The 12,165-nt window shown below is 46.0% G+C and overlaps 1 protein-coding gene across 3 annotated transcripts in view; it reads left to right on the forward strand.

Annotated features, from left to right (window-relative positions):
• Positions 1–9,048, forward strand: part of LOC8029494 (tudor domain-containing 6) — a 61,644-nt gene extending 52,596 nt beyond the window's left edge. For all 3 annotated transcript variants that reach the window (XM_040218420.3, XM_040218421.3, XM_029980322.4), the window contains exons 9-10: positions 1,514–1,749; positions 8,835–9,048. In XM_040218420.3, the coding sequence (XP_040074354.2) occupies positions 1,514–1,749; positions 8,835–8,958 (360 nt within the window). In that variant the 3' untranslated portion in view covers positions 8,959–9,048. The remainder of the gene's footprint in view (positions 1–1,513; positions 1,750–8,834) is intronic.
• Positions 9,049–12,165: the final 3,117 nt, after the last annotated feature.

Here is a 12,165-nt window from a genome sequence, read left to right on the forward strand (position 1 = left end):
TGTCTGCTCATGTCTGCTCAGAGAGTGACACACTCACATTATGCCCTTTGTTTAGATGTAAGTTCATAAAAGGAGGCATGTCGCTATGTTTTGTCGCATTTTTGGTAAGAAAAGGAGCTCCATGTATGTGGAATTTTGGGTTTTCAAGGGTGCTTAAAGTGCATATATTGAGTTTGCACTGTAAAGGAGACCTCAATAACTGCTTTGCCACCCCTTTCAGGTGCAGCACAGTTCAACGCGTAAAGTGGTCAATAGCTTGTCTTTCATTGTTTGCTTTCACGGCTACGCATCTGTAAAATTTTGCTCGTAGGCGAAGAATGCAAGCATTGTACACTTTGTGCTTAATTTACATATCATGAAAGTGGTGTGAAGAGGCAAGAAGTTTTAGTCGAAGCTCAGAATCCAACAGACTTCACCATGGTCATTTTCATTGTGGAGAGCAATCTTCATTGTGGTTGGAAAGAGAATATGGGAAGGGGATATGATTTTGAATACAATATGTATGTGCACAAGAGGCGTACCACACTCGTTTGCAATTAATCTTTTTGCTACAGATACCTGTGACTTATAGCTGTGTACCTATGTCCAGCTTCTCCACAGCCTCCCCCTGTAGCCAAATGCCCTTGTACCGCCTGTATGGCATCCTTTTCATGGCCTGCGGAAACCACTGCTTTCAGCTTAGCAGTTACTGCGAAATAGCATCATGTGAGGGTTTTTTCCTGGCACCCAACAGTTAATGACCACTGGGGGCCCGGTCAGGCCATGGTTCCAGCAGGTTATGAAGAGGCTGCCACACAAGTAGTGCAAAGGCATTTGTCTACGAGTGAGGTCTGTCGAGAAGGAGGACATATGTACAAACCTCTAAATGACCATTATGTGCGGCTAAAAAATTAATCATAAATCAGTATGGTGCGCCCCTCGTATATGATTAAATATGGTTGCTCTCATGTTATGTCTAGCTTTTGATTTTTCTAGAAATATTGGTACTTTCAAGTCGGTACTAATTATTTTGCAGGTATATAAATCTGTGCTCACATTAAAATTGTGGATACTTTAGAATTATTTAAATGTAGCGAGCTTTCGAAGAAATAAAAAAAAACATTACAGTTTGAAAGACAGTTACGTGGAAGACGATATACCCAAATGCTTGTAAAGAACCAATAAAAAGGTGTGTTATAGATTATTTATTTGAATTGCTTCGCAATTACCCGAATGCACTTTCACTGGAGCCTGCAAATTCCAGCCCAAAATACCAAACTTTCTGGTACTGCTGCACCTATAGACGGCAAATATTGTCTTCAACATGCGTGAATTATTGTACCAATTGAAATTGTGTGCGTGCAAGTTATGAGGTCAAGCCTGGTGCACTTCCATGTCTCGAAATTGAGCTACGCGCGATTCTATAAAAAGAGGGAATTGTGCTTTGCTCCCTCTTCTTGTTTGTGTCGTATCAGGTTTTTTTTCCGTATTGAAGTGTTTTGGTTTCATGGGCTTTGATTGCGACCTTGTGCAGCGTCGCTTCAAGGTCTTCTACGTCGACTATGGCAACCGAGGCATGGCGCAGTGTTCGGAGCTGCGTCCCCTTCCAGCCGACCTGGCCAAGCTGCCGGCATGCGCGATCCGCATGGCCCTCTCCTTTGTGGGCCCCAAGGGACCCCGGTGGGATGCCCCAGCTAAACAGGTGTTCGTGAGTCAGGCGGGCTTCACCCAGCCCCTGGAGGCCGAGAGGAAGCGGCAGCTGCAGGAAGGGTGAGGATCTTTTCCCCAGCCCATCTCGTGGGTACAAAACTGAGACACCTATTGCAGCTTTGTGCTTGAGGCAATTTTAAAAATCGTCCCGGAACGAAGGTAGAAAGAAATTGCCCGGCTAAAGCCGGATTATCGTGTCATCTCCGACTGGTCAGTTTACCGCATCCTAAGAAGTGGTCTCTTGATTTCTGTCTGGTGAGGTTGGAAAAGTGTTACATTGTTGTTGGCTGCAATCCTGGTGGCATCAGTGCAGCGGCTGGTGATGTGGCAGACGCCTGTTCTGCTGTGGGTCACTCTCCAGCCGGACAGTCTGCAGAAGCCTCGGCGGCGAGGCGCCGCGACGACGGCGACGCTCGCATTCGCTCATACTTATTGCCAAGACCCTAGTTCCAACTGCCGGGATCGCAACGTCGAACAACGTGACGTGCCGGTTGTTGTGACTTCGTTTGTTGCTGCTTCGGGACTGCTTTAGATGTATGGGCGGTATACGTACAAGGAGGTTATGTGGGCAGGAGGTGGCATCCGTATTGCTGGGTAACTTACATCTAAAAAGTAGTTGAAGCACAAAGTAAATGAGAGGTTATGTACTTCAAGTAAAGTATTAAGTATACCGGCTCCAATGTACTTGAAGTAAAGTGCTATAAATACGACGCAGTTTCAAAGTAAAGTATGGGTACTTTTTGATGAAATCTTCTATGATGCTCTTTCATTCGCTTATGCAATGTTCTTTTTTCTAATTTGTTTTTAACTGGTGTTGCTTTAGGGGTAACAGATCAGTTATTTTCGGAAACGGCGGCGAATATTGGATAAAGTCAAGTGGCCCTCCAACTTCTGAATTCGGTGCCGCTTGCACTGGCCAACACCCAAGGAAGTTAAAACATACTAGAAGAGAGCGTGATGTTGGCCCCGTAGCTTCCGCAAGCAATCCTCTTGTGGAGGACCGTCATCTCCAAATACTTTTAACCTTTGTTTTGGGTGAGAGTACAATATCCCTTCCAGTATTTTTTCAGAGTTGATAAAGAATCATTTTGTGATACAAATTTAACAATACCAGGTTTGGGGAATCTACTTTGAGGTCAAGAGTTGTACTTCCCTGAGAAAGTACCAGAAAAATTCTTAAAGTAAAGTATAAGTACATACTCGGAGAGTGTACTTCAAGTAAAGTACTAGTTTCCTGAATTACTTAGTCGTACAACTAAGTAAAATCTTCATAAAGTACTCCCCAACACTGGTATTCTCCATATATAGAGCCAGGCACGTAGCCGGGGGGGGGGGGGGGGGGGGGGGGGAAGGGAAGGGAAGGGAAGGGAAGGGAAGGGAAGGGAAGGGAAGGGAGGAGGAGGAGGAGGAGGAGGAGGAGGAGGAGGAGGAGGAGGGAGGGAGGGAGGGAGGGAGGGAGGGGGGAGGGGGGGGAGGAGGAGGAGGGAGGGGGAGGGGTAGGGGGAGGAGGGAGGGAGGGGTAGGGGGAGATGATGGTTTTGGGGATCTAGGATAGATGGCGCCACTAAAACTCCCTATAATAAAAGTTTTGTCGATGATACAAGGATTTTGACGCATTTATATTTATGTTAAAACGACATGTTTTATTGAAAAGTTACTTTTTATCGAGCAGGTATTCACACAACTTGCTACCTTTCTTCAAGACCCCCCATTGACATCATGCCACGTGTCTCTCATGGCCGCCGCTTGCGGCTGCAGGTCGGGGAATATTCCAATGTTTTCCTCGCAATTACGCGGTGGAATCGCAACATTTCGAAGAAAGCAGGCGTGTTTTCTGTCCTTTGTGACAAGATGAACAATGTCAAAAGTAGATGATGCCAATTCTTTCAACGTTAAAATCGTTGCACAGCCCCTTTAAAGACTCTCGCTTCGTCCTGGACCAGCTGTACCGGATCAGCTGACGACGACGGGATTGAACCTGTTGAACCTCAACCCCACAACCAATTTGCGCTCCGTGTTAGTGTTGGTTTCTACTTCCAAGCCTCGCACCACGCACCACTTCAGTTCTTTGTCGCATCGCCGTGCTGCACCAAACAGAACGAGATCGCCGAAGTCATCGCAGCGCTGTCGTGAACATTGGCTTGTGGTTGCGCACTCGTGGACCCTGTGACTCCCTTCGCTTTCAAAGCAGACACGACGATTACGAATTATACTTTCCAACTTTCGGGAATGTCTCAGGGGCACTTTTCCGGTCACGTCTTCGCTACATGTGCTCGCAAAGTGCGGAGCATCTAGCATCCCGCCAAACCAAAACAATACCGGCATCATGTTGAATGTGCTTTGTTGCTACATTTTCTCCGACCAAACAAAAACAACAAAAGGGCTTTAGGTTCCAGCGTACATCGGCAGCACCTTCCCCCCGTTCTCCAGTTTCCCCCCTCTCTCCTGATTCGCGGCGTATCTTTGATATGGTTTTTCGACAAGACACACAGGAAGTCGAGACGCTGCGTACGTCGTTCAACTCCGCAGCCAAGTCAATCCAAGAGCAAATCCAAGAGCGAAGGGCAGAGCGTACTTCTGCTCCGCACTGGTCAAAAGAGCGGGAGTTTCAAATGTGGAGAGGTTCTGACTCAGACTAAATTATGTCCCGTTGCGTAAATATTGCTAAAAAAAGTTTTTCTTTTTCGTGGAAGGTTTGTTTTGTGACATGCTTGTCCCAATTAGGCTGTTTAAAAAAAAACACTTTTTCTTTGCAGTTACCTTTTAATGGGTGCCACCATGTAAATATGGGGCAAACAACTGCATTGCCATGGCATTGCTGTGGCAGCGTGTTTGTTTGCCCCATGATTATATGGCAGTGTCCACTGAATCGGTTTCAAACAGATGAGATTCAGAGCCCAATACTTACCTGGAGGAAGTTGGCGTGGGGGGGACGCTCTACACAGCGTCCTGGAAGCGTCTTCTAGAGTGAATCGTCATAGCACAGCTTTGGAAAGCGAGCATATTAGGTGCCAAACGCACGGATACTGAGGATGGCACTAGGTTGAGAATGCTTTGGAAGCTCCACTTCCAGCACGTTTTCGTTTCTTTCGTCGTGCTGTATTTGTGCGGGCTCATCAGAACTTCTTTGAGTGCGCCGATCATGTCTAAATCTAGCCTTGACAGCAGGCATACAAAGCGGACCACATGCATGGAGCAGACGTAACATGAGCCTAACGTGGCAGACCGAGCCGACCGAGCGGTGAGCAGACAATGAGAGCAGCATCAGTGCACAATCCAGTCTGGGATTGTGTTCTTTTCCCGGCGACACCGAGCATGACATCATGCCGGGCCCTGGGGTATTTAAACGTCCTTGGCGGGATGGTACACTAAATACTCTATTTGAAGACATGTTCCAGGCACAGCAAGCCTGATTCACAAAGTGCCATTTTGCTTGCCTTTCCGCAGCTGCGACGTTGAGCACCGCTGCTTGCAGCACAAGCGACATAGCAACTGCAAAATCGCATGTTATATCGTATCACTGGAATCTGGTATAAGACATTCCGTCAAATGCAGTGAAACTCCAATGGTACTTGATGGGGTTTCCAATGAGGAGCACTTCGAGATGCCTCCATGCCCATTAGATTATCCTGCTAATGTGCAGTTTCTACCTTGCTATGCAGCCCCCATTCCCAGTTATTGGAGGTGAGGGGAATAGGGGCGTGTTAGTGCACCGCCTAATTTGCTACGTTGTGCAGCGCAGTGCCATTGGTCGTACGCACTATGACATTAAACCGGCAGCTGTGCATTGTTGTTGACGCTCTCTTCCTTGACCTTGCTACGGCAGGACCCGACCAACACGAGCAAGCAAGATCTGGGCAGGGTTCCCGTATGAGGCTATCGCTTTGAAAGCAGACAGCATCAAAGTATGGCCGAGAACTGAAATTGTTTGGTTGTTGGTCGTTGTTTGGGTCGTTGGAGCAAACACTTTATTCTGTCTAAACATTGCTCTCTCTCTCTCTCCGGCGGCGTCTTTTTGGTACGTCGAGCATGGTCCCCATACTCGGCATGTCACCGGTTCTGTTCATGTATCTCCTCTTCAGTCTGTTCCTTTCTCTTGCGAGGCATCACGAATACTGTGGCACATCCAGTGAGCACCTCATCTCTTGACCCAAACATGCACACAATAAGAGGACGGCACGTGTACCTCACTCTCCCCACCAGAATTTTTGAGGGCGTTGGCTGACGTAAAGAAATGCTACTTTAAAACATGCACAGTTACCAAAGTTTTTTTTATAGATATTAATGTGCACTGATACTTTCTTTTCTAACTTTATATTAGTTTTGGAAATGCTCTTATCGTTTTCAAGGACCACTCAATACTCCCCTTCCGGGCAGCAGTCGGACGGAGTGCAGGGATGGTGCCAGGCTTTTCATAGTGAGGGGGCAGTGGGGTGGCGCGCGGCATTTTTGGGGAGGCATGGGCCTTCGATCCGACTAAAAGAACAAATATTCAGGGACGATGACTTGGCGCTTCGGGAGTTTTTAATAGAAATCAGCTGAGTTTATTTCATTATTTTACAACCTATCTACAACTTTGGTTGATGTAGGATTTTACGTGCAAAATATTCAGGCATGTTTACATTCCACAATACTAAATAAGTCGTGACTCATCATCTGCTTTTTAGGCAGTCCCCTGCAGCGCGGAAAACCGGAGCACATCAGCGATCATGTAGATGTAGTGACGATTCTCCCTTCTCTGCTGAATACGCCTGGCAGACGTACACGGCGACTGATTTAGCCGCGCCACTGTTCTTCATCTGCTTGAAGGAAGCCGGTGATGTTTGGGACAGCTTGCGTGCCGCACTGTTGAAGTGGCGTCGTAGTCCGCCTTCTTTTTGAAGAACTTTCTTCTAGTTTTGACGGCCCTCTGTCAAAATACAGCACTTCCACTGTCCCCCCCCCCAAATGCGCAAACACTTTCAGCTTTCCTCCAACCTCCTGGGATAGTCACCTCAAAGGGACTCCGTGCCCCAGGGTCACTAATGATGGGAGCATGGAAGTTCTGGAACCCTATCCCGAGCACACACAGTCGCCGTCACCAAAGTTGCTTCAAGGACCCCATAGAGACTTGAAATAAGCAGGACGACCTAGACACATCAAAGCCACCCCTTGGGAACTCACCAGTCGGCCCAAGCGTCTCAGGACTTTGGGAGATTTCCTCGGTCAGAACATGAACAGTGCCCTTGAGTTCCTTTATCTGGCAGGTACGAAGCGACCGCGCAGTGCAGATGGGATTCCAAGTTTCTCCGAGTAATCACTTGACACTTGGGTGAAGCTACTTTCAGGAAGTCTTTTATGGTTGGCGACAGAGGAATTGAGTGGTAGATGACGCTCTTTAGCTTCGGCAAGCCATACCGATATTCATGCATCGTTCTTCACGGGGTACGTAAAGAAAATAAAGCGGACGGCACGAAAGAGTTGAAAACGTCCGGTTGGCTATCCTTCAAGCCAATGCCTTTTCCATGGGACGAGGAAATTAGGAAAATGACGAGCCATGTAGCGTATGTGGGTCTGTGCACGAAAATTAGGGTGAGGGTGGGCTGTAAAGGCTGGCATATTTTTGGGGTGGCAGGACAAATTTTAGGGGAGGCGCCCACCACCCCTCGCCTCCCTTTGGCGCCGTCCCTGACGGAGTGGTGTGCAGCACTTCGGTCACACTTGACAAAAGTGTCATATGTAGAGTATGTATGATTGTCACGTAATTTGTGCCACCACGGCTCATGTGATGTGACATTACAATGAATGTACCGTGACATCATGGTGTCAGGTAATGCGATGCCATTGGGAAACATTGACGTCACCTGATGGGGTTGCTATTATGTAACCGTGTAACAATGTCGTGTGACCACCATGCTTTATATTTGGCGTATGACACCTCTCCAAATTTAGCATTTAAAGGGGCACTGACACCCCAAAGGTCGTATTTATTTTTATTGTCTAAAACGATGCAAGTTACAGTCATAAACACGCAAAAAAAAAAACGCATCGCGAAAAAAAATTTTCGCGCGCGCGCGCGCCTTTTTATTTTTGGCGTTTGCTTTTTCCGCCTCTCGCCTCCTCGCTTCTTTTGATCGGTGACGTCAAGAATCATGAAATTTAGAAGCTTTGTAGGCGACATCTCTATAACATTTAATTACGGCAATCCTAAAACATGTTTTTTAACGCAATTGCGAACGCACTACGGCCCTTCTTTTTGAAATACCAAAAATCGGGAGTTCGTTGTGGTGCCGTCTCCTGGATTTGTATCCTCTAACGGAAAACAGGCGACACCGCTCAAAACCGGTCCGCCGCAACGCCTGCGCTCGCTCCTTTCCTCCTCGCTTTGGGTCGCCATGGCAACAGCAGGGAGTGGTGAAAAAAAGTGGACTCTTAGGACTTCGCAATTTTTGACGTCAAGGCACCGGCGCCTATCGCGCGGGAACTTCGAATTCGGCATTTGGAAATTGTTTTTTTACTTCACAAATACTGAATTCCCAAATTTCAAATTTTGAGGGTAATGTCCCGGCATCGTTTTCAATCGTTTCGTATAATAAAAAAAAATATGATTTTGATGTGTCAGTGCCCCTTTAAGTAATGCATATTCATAAAGCAGTTCCGTAACATACTTCTGCAACAGTCTTTTTTACACCCAAAAGGCCAAGGCCAGCCCTGTGACTAGGCTGTAGACCTTCCGGTTCTAACCAAAGAATGGCAATAAACATCTGCCAGTGTCAAGAAGACAAAATCAGTTAAAACCAAAAAAACTGTGATTTCTGGAAATTTTTAAAGCGAGGACTCTTTTTGTTAAAACCCTCCAACCTAAGGTTTGAACAAAAATAGTTTTTAATGAAAGAGGTAAGTTCATTTGTTTCCATTTTCACTCCAAGTTACCACCACCTAGCCACACCTATAGTAAATTACAGCGCGATATGTTGAGAGAGTGTGTTCGAAGCTTTAATGCACATGCTGCGTATCAGGAAGTCTGAAAAAATACCATCCACAAATTTAACACAAATTTTACTCTATTGGTCTAGTAAGATTGGCTCAAGTCTATTAAGATTGTTTCAAGACAAGCTCTGTTGAGGATTATTTGGAGTGACTCATAGACCCTAATTTCTTTTCAGTGTCGAAACTGTCCTGGAGGTAATACTGTGGAACAAAGCAAACCCTGAAGTTGCCATCAATCTCAATATTCTATTGGTGGAACAAGGTGTTGCAGTCTTCAAGAATGAAGAAAGTGACCTGTGAAGTTGGAATGTCAGCTTCTGCCTTCTTTTTTTTTTATGTTCGAGCATTACATAGTTTTGTTTAAGCCATTAAATTGTTTTGCAGGTTGAATATGCATGTGTCTTAGATTCTACAGGACTTGTATGCATGCACTAAAAATTAATTTCTAAGATGATCACTCATAATAAGCTTAGGTCACTGGAAGTTTGACACATTACTATTCTTCGAGGCAACCTTCTGCGGCACTGTAGCCAAAGCTATGGGTGCCAGAGTCCCTCTTGAAGAATGCCAAAATTATGTGATCTATCTCAACGTTGCAGAGGAGGTCAGCTGGTACAAAGAGCGATGCGATCGCTGTGCCAAACTGCACTACGTTTTACCAAAATGTGATGAATTTGCACCAACATTGTGCCAAGACTTCATTTAGCTTTAATAGTACTGAAAATAAGCTCAGGCCTATTTACCCAGCCGGATCCTTACGACATGCTTGTACAGGTTTTCAGAACTTCGATAATTGCCTCTAACAACTGTTCTATTCGATTTTGCATCAAACGGTGACTGTAAGATTGTTATGGATTCTTTTGTAGGTTTATTTTTTATACTTTGCTTTTCGTCTGAATTAAGAATTGCAGTTTTATGACGACCTCTAGTACTTGGAGGGAACATAAATTTAGGTGCTCAAAATCATTGCATTCTACCGTTATTTTGAGTGGGATTCCATGCCTGAAATAACCATTTACGGCCCTGGTGCTTCTACACTCAACTAAACAACTGGTGCTGTGTTTTAGGGAATTGCTCCTGCTGTTCAATCAATGACGTGATTGGTCAAAGTCAAAATGACTGACCAATCACATCACTTCAAAGATCATCAAATGGAATTCAGCAGGTTTCCTTTTAAATGGCTCTGAAGGGGAGCCTCAAAATCTTTGCAATGTGCAAAAAGTTTTGGATCTGAAAATTGTGCCACCACTGGAAGGTGTAAATAATATCTAGCTAGCATTGACCGGCTTATGCCTCTGTCTATCTCTCCAAGGATGGAGACCAGTTTTATGAAGGATGCTTTTATCATCAAGACGCTAGTCTTAGGGAAGTTACTTTTAAAATGGAATTTGTTAGTTACAATTACTTTCAGGAAGAGCACTCCAGTTACTGTTGTTACAATGAAGTTGCATATTGCAGTTCTTCCCAAAGAGTAATATGCCATTGCTTTTTTTAATTTTTGGAGCTAGCGTCAAACATCTGGGAAAATGTAGAATGCCACACCACAAGTTGGTTTAATGGAGTAAAATCTATCTACCACACAATGTAACCAAGTGGTGGCTACTTTTTGACGTCTTCATCAGTCAACCTCTCTTGATTCCAAATGCGTCCCAGCCTTTGTTGAACACTCTTTCAGCCGACCCACTTGTTCTTGAGGAGCTAGTGCTAAGCACCCTTGAACAAGTGATGAGGACCAGTAACTTGTCTCCAAGGCCGAGGCATTGGCAGTGATCATGGTAGAGATATTCCGTTTCACACAAGTGCAAAAATAGCAGAAGCTACAAAAGGGACAGAACGAGCGGGTTGGTATGGATAATTAAAACTTGAGGAAGAAAACGAGAAGGGACGGACAAACACAAACTTCCAACTGGCAACATTTGTTGTCATGTAGAGTATGTATGTACGTGTATGTCGACACAAACCTACCTCGACAGCTACCGCCATCTATGAGCGACGGCGGCAAGCACACAACCAGTATGGTCTCTGCCGTCGTTCGTAGATGGCGGCAACCTTTCCAGTTATAATAGAAGAATGGATAGTTGGGCGCATTGGTGGGAATGGACCTTTTTCTAGAGTTCCTGTATAGCTACCTACGGTAGCAGAGTTGCGCATTCAGCCTCGGCGAGTGGACGTAGCGCCGGCTTTCCCGCACGAGCTGGATGCTTTGCTCCTCACGTGACTAAATTTGGCGAATAGCGGCGCTGCGCGCACCGCCGCGCATGGAAAACAGGAGAGGAGGAAAAGGAGGCGGAAAGCAGGGAAACATACGCCGGGGCGCGAGAAACGTCGGCGGAGCGACCGTAAAGGTGGCTTTCTTGCACGCCACCGGATGCTTTGCTCCTCACGTGATGGATCTCGGCGAATAGCGGCGTGGCGGCGCGGGGAAAACAAATGCGCAACTCTGGCTCCCGTACTTTTTTCGAGTAAGGAGCGCCGTCTGGGGAGTTGTAAACGAACTATAATAGAAGAGCAGCCCTGCATGCCTCCGCCCGTCAGAACACATTGGCATCGTGCCGTTGTATCGGTTTTCAGTGCTTCTTATACCCCACACTACCATACTAAAAAACAAAGCGTCAAAATATACTAAATACGCGAGAAGATAGGTGCTGACAATGTTGCTGTCGCCTTTTTGGCAGGGCATCGCGTCCCGGTGTCTTGCGAAAATGGCGACTGCGGGAGTGTACGCATGCGCAGAAGCTTACTGGAAAAAGGCGCGAAAAACAGACAACGACGAAGAAGCACACAGTGTATCGAGTACAACTCCGCTGGTCTGCCTTCACGAAAATAAAAAGCCTGAACGTTTTTGTTTTTTTTTTAATAAAGCATATTGATTTTTTTTAATAAAGCATGCTGATTTTTGTTATTCCATTAATGTTCATATGTCAAATGACAAAAGCTTTGTATTCTATCTAAATTAACTGCAGTTTACTTACAACCTCTAGAACTGGGAGAAAACATCAATTAAGGTGCTCAGTTATTCTAGCGTCATTTAAAGGAGCTGTGCAACAATTTCAGTGTTTTGCTTAAATAATTTGGGAGTTGGTGTCTCGACCTTTTAAAAAAAAAAGAAAAAAAAACACTTGTTTGCATGTTCTAGTTTTTATTTTAAAAGTGGACAAAGATTGAGGTTTTCGGCACCTCTCAACTCCACCATCTTCCGAGTCACATGCGCTGTGACGTGAAATGAGGACGCGCGGGGTTCCGGTGAAGCTCTCTCTCTAGAGGCATCAGTGAGCAGCGAGAACTCAGCCGCTCGCGACCACGTGCTTGCTCAGCGTGATCAACATGGCGAAAGGAGGAAAGTGCCCAACGTGCTCGTCCGGGTCCAGCCATCCCTGTCCGGCTCTGCCCCCGTCCCCCTCCGGCTTCTGGCGGCTGGTCGCGGTAGCAGATAGAGCTGACGGCTTTGTCGACCTCGGATAGATGGCGCCACTAAAACTCCGTGCAATAAAAGTTTTGGCGATTATA

The sequence above is a fragment of the Ixodes scapularis genome, unplaced genomic scaffold, assembly GCF_016920785.2.
Source record: "Ixodes scapularis isolate PalLabHiFi unplaced genomic scaffold, ASM1692078v2 PGA_scaffold3__209_contigs__length_174095766, whole genome shotgun sequence".
NCBI lineage: Eukaryota > Metazoa > Arthropoda > Arachnida > Ixodida > Ixodidae > Ixodes > Ixodes scapularis.